Genomic DNA, 27,777 nt, shown 5'->3' on the forward strand with positions numbered 1-27,777 from the left:
TGCCCTTTCCTTGCTACCTCCTTTCTGCTCCTCCAGCTTTTAAACTGTTGTACCAGAGGAGAGGAATCTTATTGTTTTATTAGTTATACCCACATATTTGGATGAGAGGACAATACCACATTTAACTGTAGGAAGACACAAAGACTGTGTAATACAAAATGGGAAATTTCGGGTTGTTATGTGTGACAGTTTGTTAAAAAGTTACAGTGCTTGGTAAGTGCATTTGCAAGAATACGAAAGGGCATGATACAGCTCATGCTATAGCTGGTAATTCCTTTAAGCTAATTGAAGATGTTTTCTAAAGGTGTTTGGTTGCTTTGGGTTCTGAATAATTGATAGTTTCATGAACTTGCTTCTGTGCACTCAAGCTCCAGGCTTAGAGTATCGTATTGACTATCATAGTTTCACATTGCATTTCTTTGGTAGTACTAAGAGTTCCTGTCACTCTCAGGCCAGAGTTGGCAAGGAGAGTCATCGGTTGTGTTGGCATGACTGTGGATCTGTGTTAGAAACAGGATTATTTCATGTTGTAAACCATAGTTTATTGTTAGTGGAGAGGAGGGGGGCAGCCTGCTGCAAGTTGGGAGCTGGTGTGAATGGTCAGAGGTACACGCAAAGTCCTTAAGCTAGCATAGCTGCTGAAAATAATGTTATATAGAACTGCTGCCTAACCTGTTTGTCAGTTAAAATTACTTCTAAGATTCCATCCTTTTTCTGTCTGTCTTTGAAGAGCTACATTTGTGCAGGTCACCTTTAACTGGATAATTTTTGTTCCTTCTGTCGGCAGTCTGACACGCGTCGTGCTTCTTCACTCCCTCTGTCTTGTTAACATACAAAATACATTTCCCACTTTCTCATTTGTACTTTCCTTGTACACATTTCTTGTTATCAGACAGAAACTGTTCTTACTTGGACACATTCACAAACTGCTGCTGTATCAATCCTTCTCTGGTGACTTTTGTTTTTAATGCTTTTCCTGTCAAGTGGATTAGGAGGTAGCTCATCCACAAGACCAAATAAGCAGGTTCAAAATTAAATTAAAACCCCTGTATTTGAAAGGAAAGAAACACTATAGTTTGGTCAGTGATTGTTGCTTATTTCAGGGGAGTGTATTTGCACTTGCCATTTCCTGTTAGCCTAAGGAAAAGGGGTGATCTAGTCATATACTAAAAAAAATAATTATGCAGACCCATTCATTGTCCTGCTTTTCCTCTTATGATTAAACATTTAACTGGTATTTCAGTCCATGCTAGTTCATAATTTTTACTTTGTTACACGAATAGAAAAAGGAATGGATTTTTTTTAGAGCATCAGTGTGTTAATTCCTTTAATCTTTGTTGGTTTTCCTCTCCATCTGCCAAACTATGACAGGGTAAAGGCTTTTAGAGATAAGTTCTTTAGTACTTTGACCATAATAGTAGTAGCAGGGTTATAAGTGTCTGCATTGCAAGACACAGAGGATGTATTGCTGTAGGACATGCTTTTCACTAATCAACTTGTTTCACAAATTTCTGTGCCTTTCTGTTTGTTTCTGGATTCCTAAAATGAAGATACTTGGTGAACTATCGGATGGATGTTTTAATTTCTAATACTGTCCTGTGATAGGATTTCATTGATTTTCTTGAATATCTAGATATTTTTAGAGTTTTCTGTTACAGATTCAGCAAGACAGTGTTTCTGGAAGAGAATCTTGAAGATAGGATAGTAAATAGTTCTAGGGTTTATAGGCAATCTGTATTTAAAAAAACCCATAGACCAGTGTTCATGTAACAAATTTCAGTGATTTAATTTGGCAGCTAACAGTGAATGAAACAGCATTTTTTTTGTCATACAGTGTACCATTTTGAATTTTTTTAGGTTCATTTAATGTTTTTTAATGTCTTCAATAGTGTAATAAAGACTTTCAGAAGTAAGAGAATTTCTTTAACAAACCACAAAATTTACATTTATATCAGTCATTGCACTAGCAATCTCTCTTGCTCAAATACCGTGGATTGCTTTACCCATACTGATTAGTACGTTCTAGCTTCAATGGCTGCTCTCTCTTCAGGTCATGGATGCTTTGATTTCCAGCTCTTCAGAGTCCTATGAAGAACACTTGCCAAAATGCTGCTGCTATTTGCCTAAGCTACATGATTCTGTATTTGTATGTGTATGCAAGGCAATTTTTTTAAATTGATCTACAGAAGATCTGCCTTCATTGTCTGAATATCTGGAATAGAGTCAAGAAAAGATGAAATTAGTATTGTTACCAGGAAATGGAATAGTTTGTGAATGTCTTCTTTAATTTCCTAGATTATTAATTTGATTCTTCAGAGCAAGGAAGAGATTTTTGTCAGTTGAAAACCTTTTCCTAATTGCAATTGTTAACCAGATAAGTTGGGGAAATGTGAATTTTTACATTTTGTAATGGTTTTTTTAAGCACTGTTTTATTCTTACATTTTTATTTTTTTTTTTCTCCTGCACTTATCTTTATCATTCTGTCCAGGGCTCAGTGGTGAGTTTTGTATAAGAATGTCAAAAACTGTAGATAAAAATTTTGATTGGATACTAATCTACTGTTCTCTTTTCCACTACCACACAATTTACAACTGTTTTTTGTCCACCCTCCTTTCTCTTTCTTATGTTTCTGACCACAAATAGGTAAGCAGTATTTAATTCTAAAATGGGGCATCTGGTGATAATTAATCCTATCTAGAGTCTGCTTCTCAGTGCAGTCTAACTAGATTTGTCTTCAGGCAGTTTGTTCCTTTTTCTTCAATTTGTAATGTTACCATTTCAAAACTTTTTTGACTGTATATTTTTTAGTTGTATATCTTAGTTTCCCAGAATTGTGTATGGCGATCTCCGCTATTTAAACATATACTGGAGAGTTTATGTACTTCTTGGACTGAATTAGAAGAATGAAAACGTATTCGGTATTCAGAATAGATATGACTGCTGTTGATAGTTTATTTCCTTCGTTTCCTTTCACCAGTTTTCTTTTATGAAAGATGAAGTCCTCCGAGGGTTGCGTCTTGTTTTTAGAAATACTTGAAAAACCATTAAGCAGAATCCATACTGTGTAACTATTTCATTAGTTTCAAAATAGCAGTTGTACTCACACTAATAATAATTTCACTAGCCATAGAATTTGCTGAACTGTTTGTAGGCTGGTAACTTTTTTCACTAATCAACAGATTAAAAATTTGAAAATTGCAGAACTAACGTGGTCATACTTGACTAGTGGTGAAACCTAGAAGTTGTTCACTATATTAATGATGCTTTAACCGGAGCATACTCACACAGGAGGAGCCATGTTAGTGTTTTGATATGTTACACAGTAATAGTAATGGATACTGCTGAATTTAGTTGGGTTAATGTGGAGTTCATAGTTTGACATGGATTACTGCATTAGGTGTAAGCCTTCAGTTTAGACAGGAAAGACTGCAGTGACTGTAAGGTATGAGGGGAGTGTGAACCACCTCAGTGGTACCTGCCTGGATGAACAGATGATTTTAAAAGTTGCTCAAAAAGACAGGAACTATCATTCCAGTGGGTGCTATCTGTGAACATTTACAGAGAACAACCTGCCTGTCTTCACATTTAGTCAATCATTTTAGCAAAAGCCTTCTTAGCTTGTCTATACTGCACTTTTAAATGCTCTTTCAAAAACCTTAGAAGCTATTGTCCATTTGCCAGATTTCCAGTTTACCTTGGTAGAATCCACTCAGTTTTCTTTTCTGCCAATAAAACCCCCCTTACTAAATTGAAAACTGGGGGGAAGGAGACTGCATGTAAAAATGAATCACTTGTAATACTAAATGAAGAAGCTGGAGTCTCAGCCTGTTGCAGTGATGAACCCTGCAACATACTTTAGATCCGGATTCCTGTATGCTGTCTTACATCTTGAGATTTCTATGAGCTTGTAAACAGTCAGTTGTGAATACTGGTGACAGAGCCCTGTTGGTAAAGAATAGTGCTAAATCCATGGGAATAAGCAAACAGGCAGACATCTGTTGGATACCTTTCATTTTATTGCAGTAAGGAAGCTGTATAATGTTGTTGATGTTCTCTACTTTGGGTGAGTGGTTGTTAGTATAAGGTTATAAAAATGTGAAATTTATGGTTTTATTTTGGTTAATGTGATGTGTATAGACTTTCAAACAAGTGATCAAAGGGATACTAAAACATTTCAGAATGGAGAGCACAGCAACTTGCCCAAAGGAAGAAACAAATACAAATATAAAATATAATAAATATTACAAAGCTGCCAATAAGCAATTATAAAAGTACTAAAAAATATATTTTTAAGCTTACTGTGATGAAGAAGGATGCTGAAATGAAATAGAGGAAAATTTATTCTGAATTAAACTCTGCTGTTTAAGGAGAGGAGACAGGGAGGAATTTTCCCAACATGGACTGTTACAGTGAAAGGAATCCAAAATTCTAGGCACATAATCACAAGTTTTCATAATGTGGTTGGTTTATGTACATCTGCTTAGCACCAGTCACTGACTGTGTGCCTACTCTTAGGTTTAAGCTTACACTCTGCCGTTTGGCATAAACTAGATATGTACGTGCTGAGCTGTTGTAGCTTAACTGACATCTGGTGACTTTGTAAGGAGGGAGAGACTTATTATGGGGAAGAGAGAAAGCCATTAGATTTAATTATTACAGCACCAGTTCTAGTCATGGAACATCCAGGTGGTTTCTTTCCCCAGAACAAAAGGGCCTACATTTTGTACTGTGTGATTTAAAAAGTTGGACTTCCCAGTAGGAAGCCTTTTAATTAAAAAATAAAATAAATTTAAAAGTGTGAAGAAAGATTCCAACAGAAGCTGGGCAAGATGATTTCTAGGATGATGATTTCCTATAGAAGGAACAAATATTTTGTCATTGTAAATGTTTTCCAGTTAAGACATTAAAGAGCTAGTATGTTTTGCTTTTAATTAAGCTCTGTCTACTAATACTGACATGTTGCATGTGTACATTTTAGCAGCCTAACTGGTGACTCATGTTTATACAGTAACTTAATGCTGAATATTTATGATATTTCACTTGAGACCGGAAAAGTAAATATTAATGATTTTAATAAATGATTTTACAGCAGCATGGCAAGTGACAAACTTGTGTTGAAGTTGTGGTCCTGTTACAGGTTTGCAAATCCATCTCCTTGGAATTCTGTACCTACCAATGCTTAAAATTCAGGTGCTGTTGCTGTGATCAGCCATGTATTAAAGAAGTAAAACAATAATATGTATTTTATGTTTTGTTTAGGGTGCAAAATTTGGACATCCAATGGGATTAAGTCAGGCTCCTCCCCCGCGTTCTTTGGTTCGAAGATCATTTGGAAGATCTAAGCGATTTAGTATTACTCGTTCTCTGGATGACCTTGAGGTAAATAACTTTCACTTAAAACTTAGAATTGAGTCTTAGGAATTTACAGTAGTTAATGCTGATCATTAGTGAGAGAAAGCAAGCGGTATCTGTAATGTAATAAAGTTACTAATCATCATATGACATTTATGTGAGGGGAATACAAATTTTGGGCATCACCTGACTCTTTCAGTGTTTCTTTAATAGTTGATATTGCTGCCAGCAGTGGCCATTCTTTCTGTGGAGAATCTTGACTTACCCATCACAGCTGGTAACGTAAAGTAAAACAATACAGTTTGACTGAACAAAATGTTCATCATATCTTCAAAATCATTGTATCATGATATTGTACAAAATATCAAGTTCTCATGATGTTCTTCTTTTCATTCAGCTGATGATCATTGCATTGAGAATGTTTCAAGAGGTGAAATTTGTTGCTAGACCAGGTTCTTTACATAACTTCCTAAGGAATGTAGCTTACTGCGTATGGAAATTTTTTTTAAAATACTTAAATTTCCTCCGTATATGTAACAGCTGAGAAAAGGGAATTCCTAATGAACTTGGTGTTGGTCATTGGTTATGTTGATTTTGAGTCTTTCTGAGTGTAATGTAATAATGCTATTTCACATCTGGTATAAAACATCAGCTGATGCCTGGTTCTCAGTGGCCAAACCTTATTGTTTTTGGTGGAAACAAGGAATAAAAAGCCATCTGAATTTTAAAAGCTGTTCTGCCTGCTTGGCTAAGAGCCTTCCTCAACCAGCTGTAGGATTATAGCTTCATTATATCTTCTGTTCTAGTGTGCTTCCTTGGGAAAACCTGACCCATAGTAATGTGAAGGTGAATGGAGGGATTTTTCCCTTGTCCTTTTATGATGCTTATCTGAAAGAAGGTTTGTGGTTGGGGAGAAATAAAAATATGTGCAGAGCTTTTGGCACAAGAACCGCGTAATACATATTACACTGCTCTTCAGCATGGGAGGGAATGTGGCACACTGATTCCTCTAAATGGGAAGGAGGTGTTTAAAAAGCATTTGAGATGGGAGGAGGAAAGGAGATATTCTGAGTTTCCTTTCGTGGGAAAATGTAGGAAGAATGGCATTTTACTGACTTGGAATTAAAGGAAAGCGGAGCTTGGTGCACTGGATTTTTAGGGAACAATATATGGAAGGAGCTTCTGGTGTGCTTAGGGAATGCAGGTAGGAACTGTGATTGCTTCTCAGATGTCTTAAAGGATGTTTTTTAATTGTCGTCTATTTCTATTTTGTTACCTGAAGCTTTTAAGTGTCTATTTTTTTTTCTAATAATGGAAAATACTTTTTCATTTCTTTGCATTCATAACTTTAATACAGTAAGTGCATAACTTTAAGAAACAGAGCAAGATCTTCTGGATAAAGCTGTTTGGGAACTATCTCGCTAAATCTTTCTTAACTGGAAAACTATGATTTCTTCTAAATTAAAAAAGCTTGCTAGTATATATTACCAATTATGACAGAATTTCTGGTCACAGTAAGAGAGAATCTTGTCAATATCTAGGAGCCTAGAATTACTAGCACTAGGCATGTGCAATAGAAAAAACATGGTTCACACCATGTTCTTCTGGATTGAAATTTCATACAGATTTATATGCACATCTCATATTTTGAGAATTTTAAACACCAAGGATATAATTTTATTTCTGTTGTTGGAGGTGTTTTACATTGCATAAAGATTCATTAAAATAGGGACTTGGTACTTTGTTAATTTCAGAACGATGGCATGGTTACTGGCCTAAAAAGTCAATTTTTCTCTCATGTCTTAGTTGGTATGGTAGCGTATACAATTTGAGTAGCACCAGCAGGAGGGATTGAGAGGCTCTCTGGGTTACACAGTGTAGTAGTTGTTAAAGCTGTTACTTTGGATAGGGAAATTTACATTCTAGGTCACCATATGAATTGGACAAAGAAACAATCTGTATTGAAATCTGTGTTTGGATGAATGCCCTTACTAACTACATGTGGCTATTTGGGTGTGGACCGATCTCTGTTGATTGCTTCTTTTCACTTGGAAAGCTCTTTCCCACTCCCCCACACCCCCCCCTCCCCTTTGCATGCCAGAAGAGAATGATATCCTAGCCACCAGGAGAAATACCAACCCAGAGAAGAATTTCAAAAACTTCTTAAGTCAAAGTAAAATAGTGCTGAGGTGTTTTGATTTTGGTTCTAACTTTAACATTGCTACTGCAGCACTTCTCCCAAGTACTATTACACTAAGTATAGTGGAACACCATGGTGTCAGTACATGTTAAGATTATTTCAGGCCATCTATTTAAAGTTGCTGGAAGAGGAGATAACAATACCAGGAAATTCTTAAGAGACTCCACCTTTGGAATAATGATTCTGAACATATTACATAGGCTGCTTGGTTGCTTTTTTGTTCTTTCCAGTTACCTTAGCAGAATGGATAACGTAACCCAAAACGTGAAGTTTGAAAATGAATATGCTTCTCTGATCTTGTGGGTTTGATACCTGTTAGCATCCAACTTGGTGTTCTAAATTGAGCAGTGTAAGTAGGTTCCTTGCACTTTCTTTTATGGGCATATGCTGAACACTCTTCATTTGCTTATGGGTCTAAACAAGGCTGTATTTGGTTTTTTTGTGAAAGTATGTACTTGCTCCTCTTGTCTGTGGAGCTGTAGTGTGTGAAATACCAAGTGTCAGTTTTGCTGTCTTCTGCCATAAGGTGGCGTGATTTCTTTGCGGTTTGGTGATTTATTTTTTTTTAATCTATCGAAGTAAATATATATAAAAATATATTTTAATTTTAATAAAAAATATTGCAAGAGAATATTTCACTTTTTCTTTTAAATTGTTAGATTATGGCTGCCTCTACATACACAGACAATATTATTATAAGGTTAGAATTAGCTGTAATGTTATAGCTGGCCCCTCCTCAAGTATTTTCCTCTTACCTGCAGAAGCTGTATGACACACAGAAGAAAACAGACAAGTTCATAGAATTAACCTCTAGGTGCTGCTTTTACTAATAGAACCTGTATACAGGATTATTTTAAATCTGCAGGGATTAAAGTAGGATGACAGTGCAAAATTAATGGATGCAGTTATGCTATGGAAATTGTCTCACAAAATAAAAAAGACACACTTCTGCCTGAACTGTGGAAACTGTGCTTGTTCACACCAGGGCTGAATACAATTATCTTGTAAATTGGAACTGAATCCAGAAAATTAGCATGTCTAGGATATGCCTTAATTATGTTGTTTTCACAAGAAATGTATTTAGAAATTTTTCTTTATTAAATTACAAGAAAACTGTTTTTATTAAGAACAGATTCCTTTTGTATGCAGTAATAAAAAATATTAATTTGTATTAATAAAAAATAATTTGTTGTTATGAAATAGTGTCCATTAACAACTATGTTAAAATTCTGTGATTTCCACCAGTTTTACTTTATAGCATGTTTTCTGTTTCATATTTGCAAGGTGTAGCTTAAGCTAAATGGAACTTGCCATGATTTAGGATTATTTAATATTTGGACTAATGAGAGCGTATGATCCTATCTTTCTTCCTACTTTTTTCCCCTGTAGGTAAGTGCCATTACTCTCATCCTCTTGCACAATTTTGTCCTAGCAAAGAGGCTGGTTATAGATTGGTAAACACATTAAAAGTGATTCTATGAGACTGCAGAGACTAGAACACTGCTTTTGTAAAAATTTACGTTAAACAGAGTAATCCTTTTACTTACTCATCAGCAGTTTTGGAATCAGATTCCGTAATATTTTCAACTGTAGCTCATTCCATTAAAATTTTAATTTTTCTTGAGGTCTGTAAATATGGGGGACCCTTGCAGTATTCCCTTGAAGTCAGTAAGTTTGTGTTCCTCCTTGCCAAGGAGAACATTCAAAACTGTTCTTGAAAATCATTGTGGCACTTGTACTTCTGGTATTTGTCTGTATTTAAAAGTGAGGCAGAATAGCATCATGAGAGACCGTGATGGCAAAAAAGTGCCAAGCTCTTTGAGTATTGGTAAGTAATCTTTTAATGTAGAAATCATTTAAAAAATAAAGACTTCAATTCTTTTAACTAAATATCAGGACAAAAAAGATGGCTGTTGCTGATTTTCTTGTCTTCATTCTGATTTGGAAACCTTAAAGTGGTATCCTTTATGAAAAAGAACATTTGTTGGATCAAATTTCTAGAGTTCAGTAGTGTTTTCAAAGTTGGAATGTATCATATATTCCTTTTAAAAATCAGTGTGAGGACTTTGTTAGAATGTTCTATCTTAATTGTAACCATTAATAATGCAGTATTATTAGCTGTTATTATCGATAATAATGCTTGATTTTTTTTTTCTATTTTGTTAATTCCACTGAAGCAACTTTTTTGTATTTCATCTGCTAATTGAAAGCATACAACAGATCTCTCTGGTATGAGGTTTTTATACTAATGAATGACATGTCTCTGCTGGATGTTAGCTTTGGCATCTGTGGGTGGCAAAAAACCCCTAAATGCTCATTTGACTTAATAATGAGTTTTTAAGTGGGTACCTGTCTTTGACTGATTTAAATAATCAGACAAAGCTTACACTGGGAGATTATAGCTTATATTAGAGCAACTAGTATACTAGGAAAATCAGACAAGAAGAGCTAAACATGCCCCAAACTTTTCTCACCCTGTCAGTTGATCTAATAAAAAGTATTAACTCTCCCTGCAGAGTTTGTCTTACTGATGTTCTTAGATCATCACGATGGCCACACCACCACCACTATGGCTAGGATAATTTCATTATTTAAATCAAGAAGCCTCTTCATTCTCAGCTTATAATTGTGAATTTAAATTTGAAAAAAAATGTGTATTTTTGTCTTAGGTTTTACTAGGTTTGTTTTAAGCTATGCTAACTTGCCATGGGCTGCCAGTGTACACAGGTTTCACCATGTACTATGTATTGTGTCTTTTGCATGTATTTTGTCCTAATTTTTGTCTAAGATGTAACTGACCAATTGATAGGTTTGCTGTCTGCTTTCATGAAGGTGGTGAAAAGGCGAGTTGTGAAATAAAACCTGCATGCCAGAATAAAATCTCCAGTTTTGTATGTAAAAGGTAGATCTGGAATTTTAGCATGCTACTAATAGAGTTCTTATGGGGCTACTGTTGTCTCATATATGGATATTCTGATATAGATATATGTAGATATGGATAGTCCAGCGCCTAACACTGCTGTTTTGGAAACCTCATGGATCTGTGACCACAGCTTAGGTTCTTTGTTTCTTTTTTCCTTTAGCTAGACCTGTCTGATCTTGCTTGGTGGAGTAGCAGTGAAGGACAGATCCGTTTCTTGGAGTGTGCCACCTGGGGTCAGCTTTTAAAACAGGACAGTGTAAGATGAGCAGTTAGTGATTTTTGCAGTCACTCGCTATAATAGCTCAAACCTGCTTGCTGAACTATAATACATAGCTTTAAATAGTGTAAGTTGGTCATGACGTTAAATGTTGATTTCTTTACCTTCAGTTACTGTAGTGTACGTAGTCATGGAGCGGACCAGTAAGGCTTTGAAAGCATCCAGTGCTTTCTGCCAGGCATTCTTCTGCTCTATTCAGACCTTTGACTGTTACAGTCCTGGTAGGCAGGGGTTTGCAATGTTCCCATTGTCACGTTGTTAGAGTTGTCATTTATGTGGCTTCATCCTGGGCTAACTAGCATATTTTCTCAAGTGATTTCAGACATGGTTTAGTAGTTAGCCCTAATAACTGGCATCACTGTGCCCAGCAGGCAGTTCAGATGCAACCAACTTGATTGGTAGGAGGTTGGGAGAGCTTGGTGGTTTGGTAGTGGCCAGAAAGCACCAGCTGTCTTTGAAAATAGCTTATGGCACTCTTTATTTGCCTAGTACAGATATAGCCAGTGTCTAGGTTGCCATCATCTGGTTCTGGATGATGCCTATGTTATCCCTGTTATCCCTCAGTCTTTTCTTTTTTTTTTTCTGTCATCATTCTTAGTATGTCTTCCAAGAGCATAATTTTTTCAGATTTTGTTCTCTAGACTGCTCTATTAAGAATTTAAAACTCTTTTCAGCATAGTCTAGAGGATCATCTTCAGGCTTTTACTTTGGCATGTGTGATCTTATCAGGTACTTTAGTTATATCCATTGTTACTCCCTAAATAAGGAAAAGATCATGCCAGTGGTATATATTTATGATTTTCACAGATTGTGCACTAGGATTAATGTTAAGCTGGTACTTTATACTGAACCATAATTTTTAAAAGTTACGGATATATGCTTTTAAGTTTTTCTTACAATTACAGACTTTATCATTGAAAGTTCTTATGCTCTTCGCACTGTTTCGTAGAGTATCTGACAGGTGCATTGGTCAACAGATGAGTACAGTTGTGTGTAACGTCTTTATTGTGAATTGGAGACACTTACCTCTAGATACAATCCAGAATGTTAGACTGTGTGGTATTTTTGCAGACAGTGAGAATAATGGGATTTATTTTCTGTTATTACAATTGGTAAAATGACCATACTTAAGTAAATTTACTGTTTGCTGTTTTCTCCTGCTTTTGGGTTATTTTGTTTATTTCTTATTCTGGAGAAATTTGCCGTGTAAATTTGCATATAAAAAGTGGAGTAGTCAGAGAATGTGCCGAGAGCTGGATTACATCTCTACTTCCTTTGTTAGGTGCATATGGCAATGCTTATCATGGTAGTGCTCATCCCATACTTTGGTGCCTGAGAAGAAGGCCTGTGTTGCCTAGGATGGATTCCATAGGGAATTCAGTCCCCATATGTGCAGACATTTGCCACTGTATGGAGAAATTTCTCCCAGAGGAAGCAGTCAGCACGTTGTCTGACCCTGCCACTCAAGTGGTGTCCAAGCCTTACTGCCTCTGGGCTTGGCTGTCCAAATCAAGCCAATTTCTGTCACAGAACCAGAGCACAGCATATGCTTTCAGGGACTAGTTAGGAATGTGTATTCTTCCTAAATCCTCAGGCAGTACGCCTTACTTCTTGTCAGTAGCCAGTACTGCTAGATGCAGGTGAATTCATAAGCTGTCAACGTATCTGATGGAGTCACATTTATGAAACTACAAGGATCAGCCAAGGTGAGCCAAGTTAAAGTAACAACCTGAAGCTACAGAGGGGTCATATCCCTTAGTTCAGCAATATGAAGGTATCAGACCTTGGTTTTGGCTCTATTCTTTTGGTTCTGGTTTCCTTCGGTAGTGAAGAAACAGTCAATGATCACAGAACTGGGACTCTTGGTAGACGGGCAACCTCTCAGGTGCCTTTCTCTATAACCTTTGGTACCTAGCATTTGTTTAAAATTGGGCTTACTCTCTTTGAACTGAAACTGTTTGCTTTTCCGGCTCTAATTCACGAGGTACATGACATTAAGGCAGAATAATACCTTACTGCACTGGGGTCTGTTGCTGAAACGCAGAGTTATTTGCTGTGTAAGCCTGGCCCTTGCTTCGGTTTCTTACCTTATGCCTGATTTAGAGCATCTTGGCTCCTCCCAAGAAGGTGAGCAGTGAGGCGAAGTTACTCAAGGTAATAAGGACAAGAGCAGTCTCTGAAAATGAGAGCAGCCTGCTTTTATAAGACTAAATGACTGGACAAACAAAATGGCAGATGAAAATGTATGCAGATAAATGTAAAGCAATGCAAATGAAGCAAACCAGCCCTGGCTTCATACATCAAATGATATATATATATATATATATATGTATCTCTGAGCTGTTTCTTCTCAGAAGTGAGGTCTTTGAGTTATAAGGGAGAGTCCATGAAAATGTCAGCACAGTACAGTAGCAATGAAACAAATCCTGCATTATGAATTACTGGGGAAGGAATAGAGGAAAAAACCCCATAAGGATTCCATTACACATACCTGTGATTTGCCTGCGCCTGCTCTCTTTATTTCAAATATGTTATATTAGAAGTAGAAAAGGAAAAAGAAAAGTAGAAGTTCAGAAAGGCATAAGAAAGAGTACAAAATCATGGGTGGCATAGAAAAGTAGTTGGGATTGACTGCTCACCTTCTCCTTCGGGACAAGAAGACAGCACCATTAATTAAAGGCAGCTGAAGCCAGGAGCAAAACAAACAGAGGAACACAATTGTTCATGCAGGAGGTGAGTCCGTCTGTGGGATGCCTCACCACTGAGTGTTGTAGATGCAAGAAATTTGCATGTCCTAGGGGGAAAGTGGACAAGTATTGGGAAAAGAGAGCCACTGGGGATTATTAAGGACACAAGCCACACCAGGTTCAGGAAATGTCCTGAACTAAAACTATCCGGGGTCTGGGAGAATGTAATCAGGGAAATATCCTAAGTGTTGCCCAGTGCTACTCGTTGGTAGACATCCATGTATGGCCACTACTGAAAACACAATACTGGGTTTGATAAACCTATGTCCTTAGACATAGTGATGGTCATTGCTTCTCCTTAACTGTGGGGTTATGGATTGTGCTCTCAGTACAGGAAACTGTGTTACCATTCACTTGGTGTAAACTTGTTTATTTGTGCAGTAAAGGGCTTGCTGACCATAGTGTTTCCTAGTGTGGTGTAACTGCTGCGGCTCTGGGAGTTTTTACTGTCTGTCCTGCAGCTGTCTGAGGGAGAGGGTACCTGCAGGTTGCCTGGTTAGTGGTTCTGCTGCAAAACCTATTGCCCATGCAGTTCCTGGGTGGGAATGAGGAACAGGGTAACCGGTTTCATGCCTCCCTGTTCCTGCTCTCCCTTGGCTGCTCTTGTTACCTGGTATGTCTTTTTGTCATGTGACATACTAGCTAATGGGGGTAAGGAGGGATTTTTTCCTCTGTGAGTGAGACTTGGTCAATGTTAGGGAATGTACTAAGGCCTTATTGAATGAACTGAATTGCTATTTCTAGAGTATAATCATGGAATACATATGATACAAATATAGCACTGTAGCTGTTTGTGAATGGTGTCTGACCTTGTCTTGTCTTCATGTTTAAACTGCTGGGATTTTGGCTAGGAATTGGCACCATTTAATTTTCACTGTCCTCATGGCTTCTTCAGGCTAGTGAATTTAAAAAAAAAAAAAAGCATCACCTGTGGAGCTTCTATTAGTTGAGCTACTGCTTTTTATTCAGTATTAAATCATCAAAACATTTAATCTGTTCTTCTAATACTTAAAAAAGACAGTAAAGATCCCATCCTCTGCTTCTCTTTGGACTGAGAAACTGCAGAAGGATGGTATTTAAGCATTATATGTTGGGCAGAAAGTGTGCATTTCTTTCTGAAAATACACAAATATTGCTGGTTTATCTGGAGAGTAGGTGTGGTATTGAAAATTATGAGAATCATGTTTCACTTGGAACACAATCCTTGTAAATGCCAATGCCCTGCTTACTCAAAAGAACACAGAGCATTTTGGTAGGATGAGATACATTGCATAATATGCATACATGTGATTGTAGTCATACTGAGACACGTACCTACAGGCCAGGAACCAAAAGAAATTTGCCGTGAGTCTTACAAGTTTTAACAATATTTTTTTAAAGTATTTATAGATTATATTTTAAGTATTTTTAATAGGGATTGGTGACCTGGTTCATTCAGATAGTGTACTCATCAAAGGGGAATGTACTAAAAAATACAATACTTCGGAGGAGAAAACAATGTTGACTCAATGCTTAAACAAGTTTGGACAAATGTTTAAGACTGAGTCCTGTAGGCCCTTACCAAATGCATTTTACATTAGCAGATTCCTCAGCAGCATGCTGTTGTCTTTACAGAAGCTTTATTGTTACACAGGACCTGCCTAAACACCATTTTAAAAGCTGCCTGTTCCTTTTGATGAGAAGATACAGAACCAGTATTGAGGGCGGAGAATGTGCTGGGGAGGGAGGAGAATGGGAGAGGTGTTGATAGGGCAACAGGCAGAGAAGCCTCATTTTTTTACTGGACTCTGGAAGAAGTAAATATGTGTTCAGAAAGAGCATAATCATAAAGTTGAAGGCACTGTTTCTTAACAATGAGCTATTAAACTATTTATACATGGAGAAAACTTTTACTGATAGTCAAGTGTCTGTAAGTATGAAGTTTTATTTGTCTAAAGTGAACAGAAAACAGGAATATGGTTTAATGAGTAGTCGTCCGAGCTAAGAAACCTTGCAGTGAAATATGGTAAATAATGCTTCTAAGGATTCAATGAGGTTTTTAAAGAGACAAAGTTTGTAAGTATAAGTATTTCAGTTGACTTTCTGTATAAGCTCTGTAATGAAATTAAGAATACACCTTTTAAAAGACATGTTTCAAATCTCTCTTTAGCATTGCATTGTTTTTAAAATGTGGAGTGAGTAATAGTAGATATACAGATACTTCTCTAATTAAGTTTTCTTTCACTTAATTTTCTCTATACTTGCACGTGTATTTCCGTAAAGTAGAATATCATGTTGTAGTTACAAGTTATCTTGTAATTGTTACAGTGTTTAAGTTGTGCAGCTAAATTGTTTTTTTTTCTTCCAGCTGGATTTTTATCCAATAAAGCAGAATCCAGATGGTATGAGTTATTAAAATAACTGAAAATAAATGAGAAGTATTTCTAGAATACAAAATTTTTGAGGTGTAGAGACTTCAGATCAGTTCTAGTTTCTTGTTGCTCAGAAAACACATATTTTATAAGTAAAGGTCGTCCTAGCTGTATTATCCAATTTTGACATTATAGTCTTATTCTTTATATGTTCCAGAGTTTAATTGTCTTTAATGCCAAAAGTATCGCAGCAAAAGTATCAGTTTTTAATATGAAAGAGGAAAGAAACAATTGCAAGGCTTAGGAAGATGTGTATGCATTGTTTCCTTAAAAATTAGTAGCTTTCATGCTCAGATTTATACTGATTTCATCAAAATCTATTGATTCTTAGAGGCTCCATTTGCAGTATAGGAAATTCAGAAGCGACTTAATGTGTTTCAGTGATCTGTCACTTAATCATATCCTCCTTAATATGTAATTTAATTTTAATTTACAATTGGGTTGCAAGTCACCTTCCATCTGGATGTGCAAGTTATGCTGTTTCTGCGTGGTTTGATTAATGGAGAGAATTCAGTTGTCGTAAAATGCTTATGAACAGAAGGGGAAAAATAGTAACTATTGAAAAACATTTTTGAAAAAGTGTGGGTTTTGTTAGCAGTTTGGAGTCGGGCTCTAAAGAAGTATTTTTCGAAGTTTACAATACAGCTTTCAAAACCAAATATTTGTTTTTAGAGTAGCTTTCTGGATGGCAAATCTTCCTGAACTTAACACTTTGAAACTTGTACACGAGTCTGAGAAGTGTCAGCAGACAGCAGGGGGCACTCAGAACAGCAGTTTGCGTCCTTTCCCTTCCCTTCCCTGAATTTACTGTATGGGAACTCTTCGTATTTGACAAGGCAGCTTGTATTTCAATTATTTATACACGAAAAAATTCCAAATAGTTTGGCTTGAAAATATTTTTTTGTTAATATTGCCTTGGAATAGGAAGGACTTTTATCTTTAAAATCGGTAAACCACAATGTTGTAAATTTTAGAGACTCTTCCCTCTTTTAGTCAGTAGCAAATATGGGGGCTGTTTATTGTTGACTAGCTGACAAATCATTGACAAAAGATATATCTAGACCGGTTATAGAAAGTTTGGAGAATTAGGAAAACCCCTCATATTTTCTAGCAAAGTTTCCTTAATTTGTGTGTAGGCTTTTTGATACTTTGACTTTTTATTTCAGTAACTAGGGTCAGTGAGCTAAATTGTATTCTTACAGATATTTTTTCCCCGGCTTTCATGCAAGTAGTTTTTAATTTCTTTAATATGAGATAAATAAGTACTTGATATGTAAGATTTTTAATGGTGTATTCTGCCAATGTCAAATTTACTTAAGGAATTTGTGTGACGGAGCTGGTCCCCGGGATTGCCTCTTTCTAGTTGCCTGGCGTTTTTTGTGTGTCTCTCCTTCTTTTAGGAATCAAGGATATATTAAATCCTATTCATCTTTTGACAAGTTAAAACTTACCCAGACTTCCTGTCATTCTGTCTTTCTCTTCAGCTTTTTCTGCTCTGCAAACGTACAAAAGAAAATATGAGCAGGAAGTGGAGGAAGGGTAGAAGAGAAAAACAGATCAACCATATCTGGGGTCTCTACCCCTTCCCACAGTTTGGCTTCTGAGCAGATGGATGTGGGTTTACAAATGTTGTCTTTGGTATATCTGAACAAGGTTTTTAAAGCTGTTGTGCTGTATTTTAACACTTTCCATTAATAGCTTTGCAAATTAACATTCCTTCTGTTTTTGACCTTTGAACTTTGAGTTGCCTGCCTGGTTTACAAATATGGTATACAAAATCACAAGATTTTGAATCTGGCAGCTGCTAGAAATAACCTGTGAAAATGTGGAGGGATATGAATTTTTTAAAGGGCTTGCAGAGTCACGTGATATTTCGTAGCCATTATTATTATTAACTGGTACTGTCTAATTGGTAGAGCTCATTTGCAGTGCTGGTAGAGTCACTGTATGGAAAAAATGTGAACGTGCAGTGCTTAGTTCAATGAAATAAAATCAACAACTCTAAAGGTCTGTTTAAACTAAGGGATTATTAGGTTTATAATGCCAAATACGAGTGCCTAGAACGTATAAAACATTGCCCACACACAGTGTTCCTAACAGCGTTCACTACAGTTGCTCTGTTGAGCTGCTAGTCTTGCAGCTACATCCCATTGCATGTGGGGTTATTTTTCTCTTGATCATTCGTGTGTTCTTGCAAGTAACATGCTTATGTGCTAAAACTCTGCTAGTACATTGGGTCTTTCTAGGTGATTCCTGAAGGACTTGGGTTAAGTAAATACTATTGATAAAAGTCCTTTTTTGTGTTACCCCTAAGAGGTGTTCACAGGAAAGTTCTCCAGGCATTTCTGATCCATTTGCGCTTTTACTTATACAATGTAAGGATTATTATGTACCTGGTCACCTGCATATTTGTAATGGTGTTGCTGTTAGGTTAAACTATTGACAGTGAAAATACATTCTGCATCCCACTTGGTTTAGCATCAAGCAAAACACTGTATTTAAACACCTCTGGTATTTTTTCTTTATAAAATTGTAAGTTTTTAATGCTTACCCACAGACAGTAAAACTGTTCTTCTGTGCAAGTATTGTAGGGCATTTGCTTCTTAAGTCCTAAAATAATAGAGGGTGTAATTTCTAAAACACATTCCTTCCTGTCTACGCACCCGTTTGTTTCCATTGCATTTCTTTATGGTGTTAAGTACTTATAGAAGACAGCATTCAAAAGTGCAGTGGTGTGCCTATTCAAACAGATAACCAACCATAAAAGGAACTTTGTCCATTGCACCAATTTTCTTATGTCTCTGGAATGCTTGTTAAAGTATACCTCCTCCATTTTCACCTGTAATTAGCTTAAAATTTCTTCTCTGATCACTCTAAATTGAAGATTGAGTTTTTCTGTTAACCAAGTCTCTTCATCCTAAATCCAAAAATGGTAAGATGTGCAGACTTGGACTGTCTTTTGCAAGGCAGTCTGACCATGAGATCTTGAGTAAAGGCTCTTAACTTCTTTTTGCCTCATTTTCTCTCTATATAACTTCAGAGTAATATTTGCCTTCTTCATAGGGTTGTTTTTGTATTAGGGGCTCAATGTAGGAACTGTATGGAGGTGCGGAATACATGCTGCACTGAACAAGAGAGAAGACTACTTTTTCCTAAACTACTACTACTAGTAAGTCCACCTTGGCTTTAAAGACATCTCACTAGCATAAAAATGCCCACTAATAATTCCCAGTTTGCAATTGTGGTGTTTATTTTTAGCAGAAAATTGTATTCTGATTGCTTAAAAAATAACAGCAGTGAATGGTTTAGGTACTATCGCTGTTTACTTGTGAATAGCAGCAAACTTCATGAAATCCTATACTTGCCATATACAGTCTCTTGAAGACAGTGCTGTCACAGGCAAGTTAATAGCACTTCCCTCTTACATTACAAGTAGCCTATTTTGCTCTCTGTTCCTAAGGTGCTGTGCACAGAACTGTCTTGACATCAGTTGAGTACAGGCTCGGGTAGTGAGGAAGGAAGGGCAGAATACCAGCTGGTTTCTGAAAGGAGAATTTTGTCTTTAGTTTCAAAGGGCTGCTTCTAGGTTTAACCAAATATGCCAGGTTTCTTTATGCTGAAGATATTTACATACAATTTATAGTATTAACCACTGAAAAGTTAAGCAGAATAGACCGTTAGAGGTCCTACTGTATTCTGGCTTGCATTATGTAAACCTCTGAAAATAGTGGTTTACTATGTGAATGTTTCTATAACTAATGTTAGGTGATTAGTGTTTTTCTGAAAACTGTCTTGGAAATTATTTTATTGAATACAGGACTGTCACACAGTTCAGTGTTATTTTATTTTCCTGATTTGTTATAGGAAACGTTTTAAAAGACAATCAGCATGATTTATATAAAATGATCTAGCTTTTCTGGTGAGAGATAATTGAGATCTAATCTGAATCCCTGACGAGCCACTGCTTCCTGCATTGGCCTGTTGCTATGGGTAACATAAAGGGAGTAAAATAGAACTTCATACGAAATGCCTTTAAACTTTACTGGCATGTACAGGCATGGAGCAGGGTTGATTTTTTTAGTTTAATCTTTGAGGAGCTGATGTGTTAAGGAAATGCTTTTTCCATATTAAGTGAAGATGAATTTAGGAAGAGTACTGTTAGGAAAAATAACTGCTGTTTCTTACGAAGAGCGGGTAAGTGATAAGAATTATATTTAGCTAAGGCAAGGCATCATTGCAGTGGGAAATTAAAGAGGCTATTGTTATTGGCAAGAAATTAGAGAAGAATGTTATGATTTTCAGAATGCTTTTTGCTTAGCCTTTAAGCTTTTTTACTTTTAAAGTATTTGAGTTAAAATTCCTTTGTAAATGCAAAATTGGGTTTTATTATCAGAGAAAGGGGAATCTTATTGTACCAACTAACATTCAGATTTTGAGATGTATTTATGAACAGTGCCCAATATGCATAAAGCTAAAAAAATCAGTATGCTTATGATATGTGCCTATTTTTTAATTCTGTGCAATGTGTTTTGTATATGCTTTCTGTACCACTATATCAATATTATATCTTCAGGTAAAACTGTATGTATTTTGTGTATATCTTTATCAAAAAAATATTAGGCATGGATTTGGCATTTAAGGCACCGTGTTTATGTGTGATAAGATTGGTTTTGTTTGGGGTAAAAACTTGAACATTTATTTCTTAAAGGAATTCCAAATGTCACATCATTTGCTGTTCATGTGTTGTTTTTATAGATTCAAATTTTTGTCAAAAATATTTAACTTTCAGAGAAGAATATGTTTGGTAAAATTATTGTACAGTGTTTGTCCTGTATTTCTTTTCCTTGGGAATGCTTACATCAATAATACTTTTGTAATAGCTATTATAAACAAACTTCCTTGGTGGTAAAGAAGTGAAAAGACAAATTATGTAATAGTTTTCCTTTAAGTGGCATCCTGAAGGTGCATGCTTCTCAATAAAATCCTAAATCATGAAATTAATTGCAATAATATTTTGAAACGAAGATAAAAACACTCTAATACTACTCTAATGTTTAGGTGGGAAGTACATTTGAGATTATTTATTAGAAGGAAAATCTAGCAATAATTTGAGTAATATGGCTTTATTTTTTTTATTTAAAATGTTAGACCAGTGTATACTATGTTTTGAGATATGATCTTCCTTCCAGAGATCACTGGAGTTCAAGGCATTTGTACAATGTTAATGCTGTAATGAATTTAAAAGTATAAAAATATGTGTATGTAATGTAAGTCCTGGAGTAATGTGACTGAAGATCTAGGGACCTGCTCGTAATTCATACCTTGGCAAAAGGAGAAGTTGCTTCAGGTGATTTAATAAGGTGTTTGAACAAAGCTAGATGCAAGGAGACAGTCGACTGAGTGATAGGCTTTCCCTGAGCTAAGTGACAGAATGTTTGAAAGTTGGCAATTTGTATCCAGTCTGTAAATCTGCAGTGCTTCATCTCTTAAAGAACACAAGAAGTCTCCCAAACTTATTTTGTATATTGAAATCATATGAGAAAATCAGTTTAGAAGGTTGGTGGAGCTAGTAGGTATGCTATTCCAAGCTGAAAGGCTTAATTAGAGGGGCTTTTGTACAATAGTGTGTGGTACGATGCTGTGCTTGGTAAGTCTAAGTTCAGTAAGATTCTGAAGACGGTCAGAGAGTTCCTTGGATGCAAAAGTCGATGCTGGTATTGGAAGAAAGTGTGCTTTAGAAAGGACTCATAGAGAGGTCATTTTTAATCCCTTTTTCTCTGAACCTTTCTGGATGCCCAGGAAGAAAATGTTTCTGTTTAGTCTGTGGTTTTGTCATTGTTAGGGTAGGAGGGAGGAATAAGTCTTCACTCTCATTATAGATTTTATCCCTCTGCATCTCAGAAGGAGCTGGAAATGGACAAGTCTTTTTTGACTCAGGAAGGCACTCACCCACATTCTTTTAGCATAGATGATTTCACGTTGCTCTATTTTGTTGCTAAGGCCTGGCATTTCCTAGTGTGCGTCACCGCTCCTGGTATCCCCTTCTTTCCCTTTGTTCTACTGAAGTACTTGAGCATGACTTTGACTTGAATGACAAATCTTGAGGTGGAGAAAAAGGACATTTTTCTATTGTGTTGTCTGGGTAGTCTGTACACATGGATTTATTTGCACAATGTAATGTTTGGGATATGGGTGGGGTATTTTGGGGTTTTCTGCATGGTGGTGTTTGGGAGGCTTTGGCAGTACTTACTTTGGTTGCTGGGACCTGATCCATCTAAAATGGAACATGTAAAATGGAACTAAGTGGATTTTCTGGATAAGAGTTTCTGTTAACTGAAAGATGCCACGAGACTAGTTTCATGCAGTGGAGCACACGTCTAGCAGGTTATGGACCATGAAAGCTAGAAGATACAGGCTGTTTCAGGCTTATGAATTATACTCCTTTATGCCCTCTCTCCCTGTGTACCCTGTTGTTGGTGCAAGATACTAGGTTGTCTTATTTCTATTTAGGGGGGAGGGGGGAGAAGTACTCACAAAATAGTTTTCTCCCTGATAATTATTGTAAGCTAATACTCTTTTAGATTTCTTGCAAGTAGATCCAGAACACAACATCAAAAAACTCATGGGCCCTTCTGGTTTTTCCACCTAGCAAAGACAGGTGATACAAAGAGACATTTTACATGTTTTCTCTTAATCAGAACTTTATGCTACTTAGTATATGATGGAGTATTTGCCAGTTTACAGAGACCTAGAACACCTTTTATGGTGTATGATAATGGGGAAGCCACTGTTCAGCTTGCTAGCTCTGGCATTGAGCTCCTCACTTGGATCACAGGGATCAAGAGCTTGCCCTGAAGTCTAGAGGAAGAGAGTTGCATCCTCCACCTTTGTGGAATGTGTGTCTGTATACCTCAGCTGATAATCCAGCTAGATGAGCAAGCAGAGTTCCTATGAAGGAGATATACTGGAAGACATTTTAGTTTTCCTAAGCTAGATTTATTTTTTAATTTTTGGTAATCAGACTCCTGCCATATACCGTGGGCTTTTTCCTAAATGAATTTGGAAGTCAGGGTAATTCAAGCAACTGAATTTGGTTCTTATCTGGTTGTGAAAGGTTTGAGGGTTGAATGCAATTAGATTTTATCTCTGGTTGATAGTTCATATGGACATTCACAAAATTAATACATTTATGTCCTGTCATTTGGAATAAAACACTTAAATACTTCCCCCCCCCCGTATTAGCTCTAGCTGTCACGGGGTTATACCCTATCCTTCTTCCTCATCTTTCAGAAATGGCTACATACAGAAGCTGTTCAATTTTATAGCTCTTTAATACATATGTTTTTTAATAGGTCATTCTTAATACACATGTGTGAAGTGTTAAATTCCGTCAAATAATCAAACTTTATGTGTGTAGTAGATGAGATTTTTGTCCTGAAGAGACTCCAGTGGTGGTAAGCATGGGCGCTGAAGGATGAAAAACAACCCCCAACATATAGTGAGTTTTTAAAATGAGATCATCATAGTGTTTAAAAAAATCTGGTCTCGCAACTTATACCTTTGGACAAATCTAGACAAGTTTCAACTGAACAGTTTAGACAAGAAACTGCTTTGTCGAAATGTGGACTGCATGTGGTTTCTGACAGGTTTATATTAAGATTCTAAGTACTCACAAACATATTTTGAACTGTGAATTCTTACACAATAATTTCAAGCTTTAGTTTCCAGCTGGTTTTGTTGAATTAAGTGGATTTAGTTCAGTTACATACATGAATTTAAAGAAATATTCTTAAAATAAATTTTATTCTGTGTTCTACCGAAGTAACCTGGTAATGTTTGGAACATGCTGGGTAGTTTTAGTGGCACACTGTAATGTAGAAAAAATACCATATAGTTGGAATATATCAAAACCAAAGAGAAATTTGAAATATCTTAATAGCACAGAAGTAGGAGGTTGATATTTATATAAGAAATTCCATTCTTCCTATGGGTACTTTTTTTTTTTTTTTTAAATGCTTAAACATAGTAATTAGTAAGGCCTTGCTCGAGAGATTTTAAGATGTTGATACATGTAATATAACATGCATTAGCCGAAGTATTTAAAATAAACATATAAAACCCACCCATGGTGTATAGAAAGCTCACTGCATTAACTTAGGCTGGAAGGATTGAGGTAAAATTATCTCATTGTCCACAGAACTTAATTAAGTGGTACTATTACCATAATGTTTGAGCTTTTCTGTGAATGCACACAATTTTTACTTTAAAATGATATTTTACAATTGTTAACTTCCCAGTTTTTGAAAAAAGTAGTGTAAATATACTTTTTATTATTATGAGCACCCTATTTATTTTACTGGATACCTTTCAAAAACATGAAGGAGAATTGTACTTGGTGTTTGAATCTGGATTCATGCAAGCTGCCAAAGTAAATTACCATTCCTAAAATGTATATATTTTGAAGGTATTTTTATTTTTCCTCTGTCTAATGTGTAAACAGATACTATAATTTTATTTTGAGTCATGTTTTCTTCATTCTTTGATAAATGAATTGGAATTGTTAATTCATCAGCTGTTCTGTACAGTATGTGAATAAGGAATGAGAAGCAATATATTTATAAAACAGGTTTCAGTAATAGAAATCAGATTTTCTAAATTACAAACATGAATTAAGTTACGGCTTCTGAATGCTTAATATGCTTGCTAGACTTAAGTGCAAAATAGAAGTAGAGAAAGTGTCCCAAGCCTCACTGGAGAACTGTACCCAAAACAGGAGTACTTTTTTGATACCTGAAACAGTGCTATTAAAAAAAAGTGAGAGGTCTGGATACATTTTTGATTATATTATTATGCTTCACAGATTCAGAAGCATTTATTTTTGTGTAATTAAACAAGTGCCATATCTTTTTATTATTATTTTTTTTTAATCTTTTCCATGAAAGGTGTTTATCTGAACTAGCACCAGAGGAATGATGTCAATAGAGGCTACTTTAGACTTTGAAAGTTCAGAATACTTTTATGAAAAACCAAATCAGATCCTCTGATGATGATGTGAGTGGTGAGGCCGCAACAATTTTTAACAGGTTATGTTCTTTAGATAGTGTTAACAGCAGCATGAGATCATGCAGTGAAATAGAAAAGAGAAGGAGGGGAAAAGATATTATTTTGTTAAGAGTTACTGAAAGTTTTTGTGGATTTTGAAGGGCAGAGGAAATGTTTGTTGCCAAGGCTAGAAAATACAGACGAACTATGGAGAGAGAGCTTTTTTCTTGATCTGTGTATGTATGGATTGATTTTTTTCTTCAGTGTGTTTTCTGTCTTGAAGAAATTGTAGATAATATAGGGCATTCTTTCCTACCTTTTAAAAGAGCAGTATAAAATAAGAGAGTTTCTTTTTAACTTTTCAGATAATTACTTAAAGGTTCAAGGATTCAAGGACACTTTAAATGACAAAGAAAAGATTCCCCAAGCTAAAATAATACTAATTCTTAATAGCCATTAAAAATCAGTGCAAACTTGGATCTAAATATCAGCTGTCCTTCCAGTCTTACCTAAATCGAGTGCCAAGGACCAAGCCCTGGAGTATGTCTGGGAAATGGTCAGTTACTTGGTTTTACAGAAATGTTAGCTGCCTTGAGGTAGTTTGTGATCAGAGGTGAAAAGTTTAGTGTAGATAAGCACAGAAACATCAACATTTCGCTAGAAGACTGACGGTCCTTGAAAATTCGATGTAAAATACTAGTAGAGATGGTGAGGAGTTTTTACCTAGCTTCTTGGAAACACTTCTCACTCCCTTTTGGCTCTGTGGAAGTCAGAAGTGGTTGGCAGGGGAAGTTTTCGGAGTCATCTGACTGACAAAATACCAAATTTTAATGCCACATATCTCCACATATTGCAGCAAAATGAAGTACACAAGGTGTTGTTTAAGTTTTCAGTCTTTGCAGGCCAGTTTTAAGGTATCTGCTTTCTCACATATACCAACCAATTGACTTTATTAATCTAAAAAGGAGTGTTGGAAGCAGTGTAGCTACTCCAAGTACACAGCAAGAAGTACTTAGTCCAGTAAATACTAGTGGGATCGAGTTCCAGGACAGTGGTTAAAAGGCCTGGGCTGAACTTCATGGTGGGGAGGAAACACCTACAAGAACAGTCTTCTCTCATGTTATCTATTCCTAATAAGGTGATAAAGTAGCTAACACTTAAAATATTATATGAAGCTCAGAGATTTCTAATACTTACCATGAAACTTAAGTAACACTTATTTTTCTCTTTCTTATTGCAGTCAGCAACTGTTTCTGATGGAGGTAAGCTGAAGCTTGTTTTTACTTTTATGATGAAAAAGAATCAATTTTCCACATTAAGCAACATAATATGTGGTAAATAAGGTGATATATTACAAGACGTGAGTCCAAAGTGGAGCAGAACTCTGTGACTTCTTTGGGAACTGTGCCAATGAAAATATTGCAGGATTATGTTCACATACTTTCACTGATTTATTTGCAAATTTTTTTTGTGTGCCACATCTCTCTCTATGCACGTTATTGTAACTAGGCTTCTTCATTCATAATAAAGAAGCAGAGCTGGTAGACTGTTGTATAATTGGATGGTAGGTAAAATCTTGTTTTCTGTTTTATTATCCTTTACATACACTGTTTGCTTTTGAAGAGTCATACTCTAGCTCGTGAGTTGTAAGCTGTGTTGGTGCGTTTGCTGAGGTTGAAATTTCTTTACAGTGTGATGCATTTTGAGAAGACGATAAGTAATTTGATATTTGCAAAATCCCAGTGTGGAGCTTTTGCAGTTCTGGAGTACTTTTAAGTAAACTCCTCTTTATGTCACCTAAGTTTGTTTGTTTTGATTTTACCATGGCTTTAATGTTTTGAAGGACATGCACTCTTTGTTAAACATTAGAAGATGATTTCTCTGAACCCTTGAAATTAATTGAAACAGTTTAAGTATACTTCTTTAATGGAATAAAGGGATTTATATAGTTTAGGGTATACAAGAGATGGCTTTTGTCATTTGTCTTGCTGGGCAGGAGTTGGCTCACTTGATCCTGTAGAGAAGTTCACTTACATACATATTACTATGTTTGCTATTCTTTGACGACAGTACAAGACAACTTTATTAAATAAAAAGGGGACAAACTGTGTTGCCATAATTAGTTCAGTCAAACTGAAGAAATATTTTGAATGATAAGGGTAATTTTTTATATTACATGCAAATATAAATGCAAAATTAGCAGTGCTGTTCACAGAACTCCATCATGTCCTAATTTTCTGATGCCTTGGAAAACAAAAACTACAGCTGAGAGAAACATTAATGTTTTGGTCCTTTTGACAGAGCCATTTTCCAATGGCTGGCTGACTTCGCCAGGTATTTCTTTACTACTGCAACAGTACTTCTGTCTAGGAGAGAAGATAAGACTCTATATTGTATGTCTTGTCTGCAAAGTGTCAAAAGACAGGAACAGAAAAAATGTCTGTTCTACTTTCTAGTTCTAAAATGTAGCCTGTGTTTTTGTGGGGAAAATTGTGGGGTTTTTCCTCCCAAATATGTTACCTGTTTGATATAAAAATCAAGACAAAGCACACTTTTTTTTGGTATGTATGTGTAGTTGAATTATATTCCAGGTGCTGATAGGCAAAAAATTTGATCTTTTTAAGCTAAAATGGAATGTACTTGTGTTTTGTCTCCGTGAATGTTCTTGTTCCATGTTAATGAAAATTATTTTTTTTCTATTGCCTATCCAGACTTGGAGATCTCTGTGATAGTACTAATAAGATAGTCATTTCAAGCTTTTTATGCTTTCAGCTGAAAATTTATTTTAAAGATCTGACTTAGTTTTGGCTTTCCAATGTGACTT

General features: G+C 36.0%; 1 protein-coding gene across 3 annotated transcripts in view; it reads left to right on the forward strand.

Annotated features, from left to right (window-relative positions):
* RGS12 (regulator of G protein signaling 12) overlaps positions 1 to 27,777 on the forward strand; it is a 91,249-nt gene that overhangs the window by 19,013 nt on the left and 44,459 nt on the right. For all 3 annotated transcript variants that reach the window (XM_080411135.1, XM_080411137.1, XM_080411136.1), the window contains exons 3-4: positions 5,261 to 5,380; positions 26,194 to 26,215. In XM_080411135.1, coding sequence (XP_080267261.1) covers positions 5,261 to 5,380; positions 26,194 to 26,215 — 142 coding nt within the window. The remainder of the gene's footprint in view (positions 1 to 5,260; positions 5,381 to 26,193; positions 26,216 to 27,777) is intronic.

This window comes from Falco punctatus (assembly GCF_963210335.1).
Source record: "Falco punctatus genome assembly, chromosome: 1".
Lineage (NCBI taxonomy): Eukaryota > Metazoa > Chordata > Aves > Falconiformes > Falconidae > Falco > Falco punctatus.